General features: G+C 42.7%; 2 protein-coding genes across 2 annotated transcripts in view; both read left to right on the top strand.

Moving 5' to 3' along the window:
• The window catches only part of LOC311278748 (nuclear factor 7, ovary-like), a 1,193,180-nt gene that overhangs the window by 1,069,841 nt on the left and 107,785 nt on the right, over positions 1-15,554 (top strand). The gene's annotated exons all lie outside the window — the stretch shown is intronic.
• bsna (bassoon presynaptic cytomatrix protein a) overlaps positions 1-15,554 on the top strand; it is a 43,666-nt gene that overhangs the window by 17,030 nt on the left and 11,082 nt on the right. The window contains 4 exon segments of the mRNA XM_084389712.1: positions 1,073-1,559; positions 3,537-4,628; positions 7,817-8,275; positions 8,589-15,260. Of these exon segments, the coding sequence (XP_084245838.1) occupies positions 1,073-1,559; positions 3,537-4,628; positions 7,817-8,275; positions 8,589-15,260 (8,710 nt within the window).

The raw sequence follows: 15,554 nt of genomic DNA, 5'->3' as shown, positions 1-15,554 counted from the left end.
AAATAAAATAATAATAATAATAATTTATAACATTTATATAGTGCTTTTCTGGGCACTCAAAGTGCTTTACATATGGAAAGGGGAACCACTACCAATGTGCAGCTCCACCTGAATGCGACGGCAGGGTGTCACCAATGTCAGGTGATTTCTTATGTAAATTTACATCCTTTATTGAAACATATTCCCAACCATAGGGAACCCCAAAGCCATGGTGAAAACTAAAGCTTAGTTCATGTTTTAAAGAGAAGTGAAAAGGATGCAAACATGCTCAAACATGAACATCCGTTAGAAACTCAATTAACACATTGATTTCAATGAGTAATCACAGGTTTTTCTCAATCAGGAGCCAAAATCTGTTCTAATGGAGTATGTGTGATCACAGAACCTCAATAAAAGAAAAAAGAGGAGTGATACAGACCGTACATTAATGAAAGGTAATAAGCTAACATCTGAAGGACAGAAGATGAGAACTTGCGAATATGCATGTTGTTTGGATGATATGCAATGTTTCATGCATCATATGATTTTATCCAGTCTAGAACGTTTTTGTGTTCATTCATTGCTCAGTTGGCTGGCCTTCCCACATAGTGAACAATAAGAAGGGTCAACGTCACAACATTGGTCTCAGTCCTTTCTTTATCCGCCTCGTAATATTTAAGGTTTGTTCAGATTGTTCTGAAGAACCGATCTGTTGAGACCAGCACAGCCTTCAAGAAAGTGCTGAAACACACATGCAACTAGACCAAAACCACACACAAAGCACTTTTTTACTTTTCTGCTTTTCTTTTTCTTCTTCTCTAGAGTACCTTAACCTCCTGAAACTTGGTATTGTGGTACTGAGAATATTGTTGGTACCTGTATGATCAATTGCTTGTGTGTGTGCATTGGCCTGGATAAAATTGTCTGTTAAATGATTGAATGTAAATGAATAACTGAGCTGAGCTTTGTAATGCCTTGCTCCTCACTTGAAGTGATATCAGGCTACTTAAATGGCTGATATGTTAAGAGCAGGCTTGTTAAAAAGGTGCACAAGATTAATCAGATGTTCTCCTTCTCTTTTTGCTTCATTTAGGCTGGCCGGAGGAGGAGGCCCACCATCAAGCCCAAACCTAAGCTATGGAACTGCTGGCGATCGGGGGCCAGGTGGTGACTTTGGCATGCAAGCAAGTGGAAACCCTTACAAAAAGCCAGTGCATGATGGACCTAGACATCCCCAGACCACTTCTACACATCAGTCTCAATTTCAAGCTTCATCAGGGGGCATGGGACCCAACCAAAGCCCTGGACAACACGCCTCCAGACGCAGCCTCCAGGTGGACTTCAGCGGCGGCGGGCGAAGAGGCCGCTCACCGTCAGCCTCTCCGGATAGAGCTAGCGCGCCAACTTCGCCATACTCCGTACCCCAGATAGCACCAATGCCCAGCAGTAAGCTCTGTCCAGTCTGCAATACTACAGAGTTGACAAATGGTGATGGCTCGCCAAACTTCAACAAGTGCACCCAGTGCCACACTACAGCGTGCAACCAGTGCGGCTTCAACCCCAACCCACACCTTATAGGGGTAAGACTTCTGAATAAATGGGATTCCTACTACATGATTGGTTTTTGCATGTGTGTCTTCTGTGGCATCCTCCTTTATTCTGTTTTTCATTGAAATCAATGCTGGACTGGTCATATTTTAGTTCAGTTTGGTTAATTGACCTATCGGTAAGCCCCGCCCCCTTAGTTACTGTTGCTATCTCGGACAAACAAACGGAGTTGCTAACTGTCTTAAAATGACAGCTGTCAGTGTGAAAATCTTGTCCCAAGATGTTTTTGATAAATTTTGGACACAGGAGGACCACCTCTTGTCAAGGAGCATTCTAGTGGGACTTACATGTGCCATGGAGGGATTTATAAAAGATTTTAATATAAATATGGTAGGTAACAAGATTAATTTGCAAGCGAGAGTTTACAGATCACAATGCAAGCGGGAGAAGCCTCATGTTACGGTCGTCACGATCGCAGATGGCTGTTTTTAAACCACTGTACATTTTGACCTACACTGTACATGACGTGAGAACAGTTAGCTATTTAGGTTTGTACGTTAGCATGGACTCACTAACTTTAATTGTAACTTAATGAGAGCATGACAACCAGAAAATGATCGTTTTTGTCTTCTTGGGATTGAATCCATAGGGAACCAGGTTAATGCGCTCACATCATTGATATTATAAATAAACCGGGCTTCAGTTGTATTGCTTAGATAATTGGTCCGTTTGCGCGAATCTTATCACACTTTTGAAACACAGTACGGTGATTCAATACATGAATACCCATGCCCTCCTCTCAGGATACCAGGAATCAGTGAGACAAGAACCCCAGGCACATCGGTTTACCATTTTTGTAGCAAAAACACCATCAAACCGATGAGAGGTTCGGATCTTCCAATGTTTCTTCGGATCTTTCAATCTTCCCAAACCTAAAGATGTTTGGAACCAAATGTTGTATTCTCAAGGTGTAGTGGAAGAATACACTGTCAGTAGTACTTGAAAGCATACGTTTACAAAGGTATATTTTTGTATTTATATTTGTAGCTGTCTGTGCTTTTGTGAGGGAAGATACATTTTGAGTTTTAAGTAAAAATCAGATGTAACAGCAATATCAGATGAAACGGAAGTCTTTTCTTGCCTATTGTGACATATATATATCCGTGTGAAACGGCTTCTGGAACAAATGTAGGGCGGATTTGATTTTTTCCATGGGGAATTGATTGGATGGTTGTCGTTGGCTATTGGTGGATCTCATGTGAGTAACTGGTTGCCCTGACCTTATCATCAGAAGAGAAGCTACCAATAGGTGGTGCTGTGACCACATTGATATGGTGTGGTCAGAGTAAGGTGACAATAACACAAGCAGAGTTTGGTGTCAATATGCCAAAGCATTGCAGAGATACAGCCTCAGAGTCGTTTTGGCATCATGCCATCAAATTTGTTGTTGCTGTATACGAAAACGGTTTCGTCTGTCAACCCAAAATCCATAAATTCTTTGCCGACATGGTCTGAAGATGATCTGACTCGAATTTGGAGAAAAACTAACAAATGGTCTAAGAGGAGTTCGGACAGGAGTTTCAGCCGACTATGGCAAAATTGTTTCTAGCCCTTACAGTTCAAAAGTTATTAGCATAAACGTGAATGCACATTTGGACAGTTGGTGGTGCTAGAGGGATTGAGTTAAAGACTCCAAATTCGCAGTGGTTAATGTTCAGACTGCCCTCTATCTGTGTACCAAATTTCATAACTTTCTTTCAAACGGTTCTATGGGCTTTCAGAGCGGTAGAAGAATAATAAAAACACTCACGATTACAATAGGTGCTTGGCTCCTTAATAAACACTGCAATATTCCATAAAAAAACAAGAACTGTCCATTTTGATCTCATTGTGACTTTAATGTGTCTTTGGTCAATTAAAATAATTTGGGGGAAAAAAAGTGATTCCAAATTCTGAATGAGGTGTGTATCTTTCTCTAAGTAATGCACTAATATGCGTTTCTTCAACAGGTCAAGGAGTGGCTTTGTTTAAACTGCCAGATGCAGCGGGCTTTGGGAATAAACATGACTACACCACGGTCCAAGAGTCAGCAACAGATACATTCTCCCTCTCATCAACCTAAGGCTGACCCCATACCCAAGACCCAACCCCCAGCTCAGCCCACACCGCAGTTACAATCCCAAACGCAGACACAGACAAAAGTCCAGCCTCAGACTCAAGCGTTCTCTGGGATCCAGAGACAGATTGGTCCTACTGGGCCTAACCAGACTGGACTTCACAGTGGGCCACAAGCTGGTCTCCAGACACATAAAGAGCAACCACATTCAGGTTCCCAGTCAGGGTCCAAGGATACCCAAAGGCAGGTATTGGGACCAAAAAGTCCAGAAAAAGTGGCCCAAATAGGGCGGATTCCTCATCCAGGGGCAGTGCCTTTACCTGGCTTAGCAAAGGCACAATCTCAGTCCGATCTGGGGCGTGGCTCTCCAGTGCGGCTTGGAGGTCAACCCGATAAGACCCGGAGTGCCGGAAGCTCCCCAGCCCATCACCCACCCTCCCACGAGCCACCTCAAGATGGTCTAACTAAGCTGTTTGGTTTTGGGGCATCTCTCCTAAACCAGGCAAGCACCCTTATATCTGTTGACCCTCTTCCTGGATCCTCACAGCAGCCTTCACCTGCCCGTAACCCGACTGCCCTGGGGACAAAGGTGATCTTTAGTGATGGAGCTAGTGCTAAATCTACTGCAGGGCCACCTGGCACTGCCAAAACAGGCCCAGGGGGAGTCATGTTCCCTAAAGGTCCTGGAGCCCCCCTTCAGAAACAGCCTCTGCAGCAGCAGTCACCTGTGCACCAACAAAAAGGGCCGAAACAACAGCAGTCGCCGTCACACCATCAAACAACACCACAGCAGTCACCGCTAAAGCAGCCTCCAACTCAGCCTCCGACTCAGCCAGTTCTCCAGAAGCCAGACGTCACCTGCCCACTATGCAAGACTGCGTTCAATGTCGGAACAACAGAACCACCAAACTACAGGTCGTGCACCCAGTGTCATACAGAGGTGTGCAATCTTTGTGGTTTCAATCCCACACCACATCTGGTGGAGGTAAGGAGCTACACTCATCTTGTAATGTAATGGACTGAAACTATTTCTTCTTTTCTTCACATTTCTCTCTTTCTCAGTCTTTAATCCTTCTTTGTTCATATTGAGTGCCAGCGAAATCCCTCTCAGAAAGAAAGCAGTTTTAATTTTCTACTGTGTGGTGAGAATTGTGATGTGTGTAGAGTAACTGTGTTCACAGGGAGAGGCCTAGACATGAGTGTTGTATCTTCTGCATGGCCATTGTTCATTCAAGTACATTCCAAAGCGCTGCAGGTTTATAAGCTGGTACTGATAATTCATGTGTCATATTCTAGTGTTATGATGCAAGAGAGCCCAGCTATAAACAGTTTGTGTCTGTTAATCATCTGTCCATACGAGCAGTGAAATGACATGGGTGTCTGTCCTAACAGTGTGTGTGTGTGTGTGTGTAGTAGCGGATTTAGGCATCTGGGTGACATGGTCAACCACTCAGGGGTGGCATAGGTCAACCACACACACACACACACACACACACACACACAAAACAAATGGGTTTGGACTGGTTTTCAATCACTCATTTACACGTCATGTCAATAGCTATGTTTCCACCCACCTATTTTTATGCACATTTTGGGATATCTTATAAACACTTGATGGAAACGCCAAGATGTGCATAAATTCTAAAAGTGTGCATAAAAACGTATGCACTTAATTGAGGAGGATAAATGTTTTGCTAACATATGCTTGAACACTAGCCATCTACAAATGCTCAGAGCGAACTTCCAGAACATAAAGGAGTTTCACCTCCACCAAACGAATGGAGAACGATCAGGGATGAGATACAATATAACGTCGTAGCCTGTAAGAAAGTTGCCATATGCTCCACTGACTCAATGGCTGTGGTCGCGCTGTTCGTTTGGCAGGTTGAAATGTAAATGTGTGACAGATTGGATGGCACAAGGTAAACCTGTTTTTGATGCAAACATGAATAATAGTATAAGATTGTCACTGAATGAACTGGAACAGTTTTCTTCTCACTGATTCCCAGAGGCTGCTCTTGGTACTTCTTAAAACGTTTACTAAATGTTTTTGAGTATTTTATGATTGTAAAAGACTGACTTGCCATTGAATAAAAAAATATATTATATAAAGTGTCCTTGTCCTATATAGAGTGTATAATAGAGATTTTTATTTAATATGAAAAACCTTCAATATCAGACTGATTGACCCAGCACTATGTCAAAAACAACCCGGCAAATAACCCAGGGTTAATGTATAAAACCCAACAAGCTGGGTTGTTTCAGCAATGATTGTTTTTAACCCAGCATTTTTTAGAGTGTACTTATTTATGTGTACTTATATAAGTTAACAGTTAATAATAAGAATGTTAATATTGTGTTTCTCATTTGTATCTGTGTAGTTATTCATTAATGACAGAACAGTATTCTAAAGTGTTACCCAGAATACTCTAAAATAATATATTTTCTGCCTCATTTTGGGATAAGAAGCAACATGGGATCACAGAAGGTTATTTCAAACGCTCGACTGATGTTATAAAGTGAGTTTGGAGCAAAAAACATGGTTTTAATTTCATAAATGATCATGTTTTGATGCTGTGCTAAGCTAACATTCTAGCTAGGCCTTATGAGCCTGTTACCAGGAGTGATTATGTGTTATGACTTATTTGGAAAAGTAAAGATCATTGGAATGTTTCTTTTTTTTTTTTTAAGGGCATTTGATACAAAGACAAAGATGGTGAAGTGAAAAGTCTGATCAAAGAAATGAGGGATTAAAACAGTGTGAATGGAAAGGCATCAGTAAATATAATAAAGGAAAAATAATAACTAGAGCCATATCCCGGCCGGACAGGTGTGAATGTGTGCAGGGGAGACTGGAACTGAATGGGGCATTTGCACCACAAAACAATAGACCAGGGATGTAAAACTTAGGGTACGTTTACACGACAACGATATGCTTAAAATGGAGAAGTTTTTCCTTTGAGTTTTCCGCGTACATGCGACAACATTGACAAAACGATCCCCATTCACATGGATCCACGAAAACAAATAAAAACCATGTATTCTGCTGCCAGGCCATTAGATGGCGATGAAACACTATAGACTGAACATGTAATACGTATGTGCATGACGTCATCGTCTTCAGAGATTTGCATTTTTGTTGTTTACACAGAGACCGTTTTTTAAAAACATGCACTTTGAAACCCGTTTTCAAAACTTTGCGTTTTCAGGCACCCAAACCGGTGTTGTCGTGTAAACAAGCGGCCAAAACGCATACATTTTTTTGTCAAAAACGGTGTCGTGTAAACAGCCCCTTAGTTCCTGGAGGGCCACAGCCCTGATGAGTTTAGCTTCAACCCTAATTAAACACACCTGATCCTGCTCATCAAGTCCTTCATGCTCATTTGAAAACTACAGGTATGTGTGTTGGAGCAGGGTTGAGCCCTTCAAGAAATTAGTTTGACACCAGTCAATGAATGCTTTGAAGATGTGAATAAACATCGGACAGCATTTTAGAGTCTTCAGAGTCTTAGAGTTATCATCTTCACATTTAAAACATGATCAGGCCTGTGGTTTTAGCTGCGTTGCATTTCTATAAGGCTCATTTAATATTTTATTCTAAAATATTTCAGGCTAACAGGTTAAACATTTCCTCATAATGTTTAATCAAAATTACGCGTCTTTCTGTGAAAATGGCAGTCTTCTCTCTGGTGGTGTATGCCAGACTTCTCAATCATTTTGTTCTCTTAAACCCTGCCCTTTCACAATCGACTGCAAGCTTGCATTAATCTTTGAGTGCAATATGCACAACTCAAAATCCAATCAACAGCCGATAGATGCAACCGAGTCCCACTCTACCTGTTTTTTTGATAATCCATTACACTTGGATGTATGTCACAATACGGATGTAAAGTTCTGTTGCTACCTCATGTTTAATTGCGACTTTAATGCAATTTATTGCCCAAACAGTTTTTTTTATTTATATATATATATATATATATATATATATATATATATATAATTCACTCAAAAGTTTACTCATTTATGTATTCACTCAATATGTTGTTTGCAACATTGTTCTATGTTTTTTTAAATAACTTTTTTATATTTGTTGCTTTGTGTACCTTTTTCAAAATAAAGATTTTTATCTTGTGATTCTAAGTATTGAACTTAAACTTCCCTGTTGTTTTGCAGAAGAAAGAATGGCTCTGTCTGAACTGTCAGACTCAGAGACTGATGTCTGGTGGACTTGACCCTCTTCCAGTTCTACCTTCATCTCCCAGCCGTCAACCGGCGGGTTCCCCTCGGCATCAGCAACTGCCCAGCAAGCAGCAGCAAGGGCTTCAGGCAATGTCACCAAAGCAGAAACCTCCCGTTTCTCAACAGAGTGGTTTCTCTTCCCCCTTAGCTAGACCAGCAATTGATATAAAAACATCTGCACAGCCTACTACAGCCACAAAACCTCCTGTGTCTACAACTGCTGCATTTACTTGTGAAGAAGTGAGGAAGGAAATTGCACCCAAACTAATTAAGGGGCCTGACCTTGGCGACAGGGACAATAAACCAACTCTGAAGAGAGGAACAACAGAGTCGCTTCAGACACCTATAAAAGAGGAAAAGAAAGAATTACAGAGTATTACCAAATACTATGAGGTAAGCCATTGGCTCACAGTAATATCTCCTTAATTTAGCACATTTTCTAAATCATTAATCTCAAATATTTTTAACATTAAAATTACTTTCAAAAAGAGGCCAAAGTGATATATTTTCATTGCTTGTTGCATAGTATTGTGAGATTTTCAATAAACCATGCTCTTCAGATTTAAAGACTAAGACTAAAAGACTAAAGAGAGGGCTCAGTGTACTGATTGATAGAGTATCACTCTATAGATTGAATTTATGTTGTGTGCACTAGCATTTGTTTGTCTAAGTGTATCTTTTGTATATGTGTTTTTTGGTCTCCCAGGAAACCACCAAGACAAACAGCAATCATGATTTATCACGGAGCCCACAGAGTTTGAGTGACACTGGCTATTCCTCTGATGGGATCTCCAGTACACATAGTGAAATTACTGGTCTTATCCATGAGGAAGAGCTGAAGATGAGTGAGAGAGGTCTGACTGGGCACCATACACCACCAAGTCCGTCTGAGCTGATTAAGCTGGAGAGCTCCATGCGACCCCTTCTAGAGTCTAAATTTTCATCTGAGGGAGAAAGAGCACAGGACAAAAAGCGAGGGAAACAGCAACACGGTGACTTAAGGAAGCATCAGTCTCGCTCAATATCAATCAGTCCAGAGGAATTTGACTCAGATGAGGACCTTGAAGGCATTATGGAAGAGGAGGAAGATCCAACTGAGGGAGAGTTTAGATCAATTGCTGCTGTAGGAGAGAACAGTGGCCATAAAAAAAGAAATGTCGAACCTGAAGAGATTACTGATGAGGAGTTTATGAGGAGGCAAATTATGGAGATGAGTGCAGATGAGGATAATGTGGATGAAGAGGAAGAAATGGAAGAAGAGGATGATGATGATGATGAAGGCTATGGCTACAAAAAGCTAAAAAAGACACAAAAGCACATTAGTGACTCAGGAAAAGAAAAGCGCCGTCTCACTTACCACTCTAGTAGCTTTGAGGAGGAGAGTACAACAACAAGTGATGTATACAAAGGATCAGCTGAAGAGGACCTCATGGCCTCGCAAGGAGGTTTGCGCAGATTCAAGACTATAGAATTGAACAACACCAGCAGTTATAGTCGAGACATGGAATTAAACAATGACAATGACCTGAGTCTCGACAGAGAACCTGAGCTGGAGATGGAAAGCCTCACTGGTTCTCCAGAAGAAAGGTCGAGAGGGGAATATTCCTCCACCCTCCCACCAACCACCTCTAGCTACACCTCGGGGATATCCCCTACTTCCATATCCTCTATGGAAGATGACAGTGACAGTAGTCCTAGTCGCAGGCAGCGTCTGGAGGAGGCGAAGCAGCAGAGGAAGGCCAGGCATCGCTCCCATGGCCCTCTTCTACCTACCATTGAGGATTCTTCAGAAGAAGACGAATTAAGGGAAGAAGAAGAACTCCTAAGGGAGCAGGAAAAGATGAGGGAAGTGGAGCAACAGAGAATACGAAGCACTGTCCGGAAAACAAAACGTGACAAAGAAGAGCTAAGAGCACAAAGACGTAGAGAACGATCCAAGACTCCCCCCAGCAATCTATCCCCCATTGAGGATGCTTCTCCAACAGAGGAGCTAAGACAGGCAGCCGAGATGGAGGAACTCCACCGGTCCTCCTGCTCAGAATACTCTCCTTCGGCTGACTCAGATGGCGAGGGCTATGAAATTTCATCAAAGCTGTACAAATCAGGCAGTGAGTACAACCTACCAACCTTTATGTCACTTTATTCTCCTACCGAAAAACCACAAACTACATCATCGGCAGCTGCTACAACTACTTCTTCGAGTAGCAAGCAATTGAAAAGTGCAGAAGAAGTATATGAAGAAATGATGAGGAAAGCAGAGATGTTGCAGAAACTACAAAAGCAGCAGACACCGCAGCAATCTTTACAACAGTACAGCACAAACACCTATCAAGAGTCAGACATTAGAAACAGACAAGATATTGAGGATGAATATGATTATACTGATCAAGATGGTATTCACTTTCAGAATAAGGAGACGGTTGATATCTATGAAGAGATCCGCCAGACCTCACAAAACATTTCAAAGCAGCTTGACGACCAAATGGAGATGGATGTGTCCTACTCAGAAAAACAGTTACTAGATACAAGCTCAGCCTTTGCTAAGCTGCTGGAACAAAGCAATGCTTTACTGACTCCTGGCACAAGCCCCACCCAGCTCTCAGCGCCAGTATCATTTACTGAAACTGGGACAGGAGGACGGATACCTGATGTTAGAGTAACTCAACATTTCTCAAAAGATGGGCCCAAAGAGAGACTTAGAAATCAAACAGGTAAAAATGGTATTACACCAGCAGTTGCTGCCACAACTATTGCTGCTTATGGAGTGTATGCCAGAGAAATTGTCACTGTCTCTCAAACTAGTGCCAGTCAAACAGTGTCCAGCACACAACCCAATTTATATGGTCGGCAAACTACCACAACCACCGCTAGTGTTTCAAATGTGTCTCAAAAAATATCTGCAATCACTCAGGCTTGCAACCAAAGAGAAAGTGCTGCAAGGAAAATGGCAATTAGCAAAGGACTCCAAATGAGGGATAATTCAACATCATCAGAAGCTATAAATGAATCTGGCCCAAGTTCAATTAGGTGTTATACTTACCATGAAAGGAGCCCTCCTATTTCTCCCACTTCATCTCCTCTTCATAGTCCAACACGATCTCTCTCTAGGAGAACAGCTGAGCTTTCAACTCAGACAGTTGTCCCTTCAATGTTAGCTTCATCTGGAAATGCTTCTCACACCTATCCAGTTGTGGCACAGGGCACTCAGACTTCAGATGGGGTTGTTTCACCATGCCTTTTTAGACAGCAGTCCTCTCAAGATACCCATTTTATGATTAGAACAGAAGAGCTTGAGCCCACTAGCCCACCAAAGCCAGTTACAGTCAACACAGCAACATCTCCTTTGTCTTCACCGACAAGGTTTAGCCGCCAATCAACATTTGATTCCTACTCGCCTCCTGTCAGCCCTCCTGATACTCCACCACATCAAATATCACCACAGCATAGTTTCTACAAAAACTATAGAGCTGAAAAAGTTAGTGTTGGAACTAGCATGGTCACCACTGCTAGCATGTACACACGTGGATCAATGTCGATGGAAAACATTTCCCTTTGTCGCATTTCCACAGTTCCCGGTACTTCAAGAATTGAGCTGGGACACAGGTTACAGAGTGGAAGTGTAGTAGATCTACGAACTGGCATAAAGCCAACACCAATTATCATGACTGACCAAGGAATGGATTTGACTTCCTTAGCCACAGAATCTCGAAAATTTTCTGGGTCTGTTGAAGGAAGCCCCATTCGTCAATCCACAACTATTCAGCCCTTAATAATGAACCTGAATACACAGGAGCAGCTGCATGTTGTGACACCAACAGCTACAACTATCAGTGTTACTGTAGCTGCATCTATGTTCATGTCCCAGCCTAAGCACCCTGTGCTCTATTGTGATCCTCTTGAAAACAGAGTTGATTTGGGCAAAGATATGGGAACAGTAGTTTGCCTGGCACCAAACAAGCCACCACAAATTGATCCATCTATACCAAAGATTGATGCTAAGCTGGAAGACCTGAGTATCCAGCAAGAGCAGTTACTTAAACAGCAGCAGAAGCTTCAACAGCAACAACAACTTCTTGAGCAGCAGCTTCAGCAACATCATCAGCTTCAACAACAACAAGCTGCCTCTTTTGCTCAGTTGAACTTATCTAGCCAGCTACCTCTAATCAAAAAGGATATGCTTGTCACTCAGACAAGCACTGCCACACAGGTTAATGTCATCTCACCGGCTATGACATCTGAGGTTTATAGTGTTGGAGGTTCACTTGAGTTAAGAGGAAAGCCATCAGAGACAGGAATCATGAATCTATCAAACGTCAAGCCTCATGTGATGATGGTCCAGATAGATGGCGCTGCACAAGGAGCAACTATCACACAACTTATCAAATCAGAGGAAGGCCAGGATGCGATGAATTTAACTGGGCAAATAAAATCAGAAAATCAAGTGACTTGCTGTGACATGGTTTATAACCTGCCCTTTGGTGGCAGCTGTGTGGGTGGTCCATTCTCCCAGAAACCAGTCACAGATGAGACTTCTAAGCTATCATCAAGAACACCTTCCACATTACCACAGCTCTATCAACAACTTGATTTACGGCAAGATGGACAGACATACCAAGATTACGCAATTAAATCATACACATTGCCTCTCCCTGGACGGCTTCAACCATCAATGTCTGAAACCAACATTGCAGAGGCAGGGTTGTCATCATATTCAGCAAAGCTTGATCCCCCTTTTCATGGCTCTGGAGAATTATTCACAGACACAGTAAAGGATGGCTATGATGGAGGGTACCTTGGAATGGGGCTTCAATATGGCTCCTACACAGATCTTCGTCAGGGTGATGTTGCTGATCTACCAATTAGAAGGTACAGCTCCTTGACCAATATGAGCTCAGATTATGGATATTTCTCAGGTGATTTTGCAGAGTCTAATCTTGCCCAGTACAGTGCCACAACTGCCAGGGAGATAAGTCGCATGTGTGCAGCTCTTAACTCCATAGATAGATATAGTAGTAACCCTGACATTTTACAGTTGGGCACCGAAAGAAGCAGTGGTCCACCTAGTAGAATTAATATGCACCAAAGTCCCAGATTTGGTTTCAAGTACAGCTCAGATGGAAAGCCTCTTTCCCATAGTCAAGCTCTAACTGATCTCATAAATGCAAGACAAGCCAGTCTTCGAGCTATGTATCCATCAGCTATTAGATCAGCTGATGGGATGATCTATTCAACCATAAACACACCAATTGCATCTACAGTTCCAATTACAACCCAGCCAGCTTCTATGCTACGTCCTTTATTAAGAGGGGTATACAGACCTTACCCTACACCAAATATGACACCAGTACCTCTGGCAAGCCTAACTAGATCGCCACTAGCTCCAATGACTGGGCAGACACTTTTCCAATGTCCTACACCTAATCCTCTCCCTCTTACAACATCTATAAAAGTACCTGAGTCTATCACGACAGTTCAAGATACTCCATTGTACCTTGGCAATTCTCCAGTAAGCTTAACAGTAGCTGGAACTGTTACACAACCAATTCAGTCCTCTTCTGTACCTGCTGGTTCTGTCATATCAGCACCTATTTCAACACCAGTGGCCGTGGCAATGAGCCAACCTGAGATCCAGTTGCAACCAATGAATCTATCTCAACCCTACCTTCAGGCCAAGCCCACTGCCCAGCCTCTATTACATCACCAACTACCACAATCTAAATCGTCTGCTCAATCTTATCCTCCAGTGCAGGGTCATCCTATTCCTCCCAAAACACAGCCACCCCCATCATCTCAAGGAGGCAGACCTACTGCTACTGCTACCAGAAATCTTGCTCAAACTCAGGAAAAAGAAACAGAGGAAAGACTGCATCAACAGCACGAACAACTTTTGCAAATTGAGAGAGAGAGAGTGGAGCTGGAAAAATTGCGACAGCAAAGGCTTCAGGAAGAGCTTGAGCGGGAGCGTTCAGAGTTGCAGAGGCATAGAGAAAAAGAGCAGATACTTGTACAGCGAGAGATTCAGGAATTGCAGACTATAAAGCAACAAGTTTTGCAGCAGCAGCAAACTGAGAGAGAAAGCCAGTTGGTCCTGCAGAGAGAGCAACTAGCTCAACAAAAACAGCAGCTTGACCAGATCCAATCTTTGCAACAACAGTTGCAGCAGCAGCTTGAGGAACAAAAGAGACAGAAGACTGCAACAGCTGTTGCTGCAGCCAGTTCAAATACTCAAATCCTGAGTGATCAAGCTGGCAGAATGATTCAGCCACAGGAAGTGGCCTCAGATATGTTGTATAATGATGTTCAGGTTTTCTTAAGATCACTACCAAATTCTACATCAGAGATATGCTTGAGAAATACTGAAGATCAGCCAGCAATCTGGTCCATGCGTAAACAAAGATCTATGCCTCGGCTGCAAGATGGAAATGAGGGAGAAGTGACAATGTTCCCCCAAAGACGTGTAGACTGTAGTGTGCAAACAGATGATGAAGATGGAGAGGAGAGGTATCTCGTATCACGAAGACGACGGACTAGGCGCAGTGTGGACTGCAGTGTTCAGACAGATGATGACGAAGACAAGGCAGAGTGGGAGCAGCCAGTTAGACGTAGACGTTCCCGTTACTCAAGACATTCTGCTGAATCTGGTGTAGACCACAAATCCGAAGCATCTCCATTTACCACTTCAACTGCTAAGACAGCATCTTCCAGCATTGCCATCCAGACCATTCAAGATTGTTCTTCCCAAACAGAGACCGAGCAGCTGGTTAGAGTATCCCCGAGCATACATGTCACCATCCCAGACCCCAGCAAGGTTGAAATTGTCCACTATATTTCTGGTCCTGAGAGAACACAGAAGGGTCAAAGCTTAGCTTGCCAAACTGACCCTGAGACTCAGTCTCAAAGCATAGTTATTCCACAGATAAGCATTGCTACCACTGTCAGCCCCACCAGTATCCAGTTAGTTGGTTCAGCTGATTCACTCTCCCCAGGTCAACAGAGTGCTGGGAAGTTTGGGAGGCGGAAGCCTGATCCTTTGGAGTTCGGTTACCAGCAGCATCACCTGCATAATGAGTCACTGTCCAGCTTGATCCGGCAACAACCTAAATCTCCACAGGTGCTGTATTCCCCTGTTTCTCCTCTTTCTTCTCCACAACGCATCATAGAAACATCATTCTCTTCTAGCGAGAGGCTGAATAAAGCACATGTCACCCCACAGCAGAAGTCCTGTATTGCCGAGCCATCACAGAGACATCAGGCCCTTCCCCGCCCGATGAAGAATATTCAGAGATCTCTGTCAGATCCTAAGCCTCTCAGTCCTACTACAGATGAAAATACCAAGGCTAGGATTTCACTTTATCAACAGCAAGCCCTTCAGAGTCAGGTATGGTTAACTTAGTATCTCTTTGATTGTAAACTTGCACTTGCTTTGTATAAGGGACGATATTGAAGTGGTCTTGACCATGAGGTTGCAGTGTGATATTAATTATTATGTCTATGTCTGCAAGCCTGAGTTGCTAAAAAATGGCAATTTGTTTGCTGGTGTAATATTGTTTCAATGTAGTTTGTTGTTGTTTGTTATGGTGTTGTTTTTAGTTTTCCACTAACAGTACAGTATGCAGTATTCATAAAGTACATTCAAAATATATTTTCACATGCACTTTTTTGCATTCTTGAG

This window comes from Rutilus rutilus, assembly GCF_951802725.1.
Source record: "Rutilus rutilus genome assembly, chromosome: 19".
Lineage (NCBI taxonomy): Eukaryota > Metazoa > Chordata > Actinopteri > Cypriniformes > Leuciscidae > Rutilus > Rutilus rutilus.
This window is presented reverse-complemented; position numbering and strand designations above follow the sequence as displayed.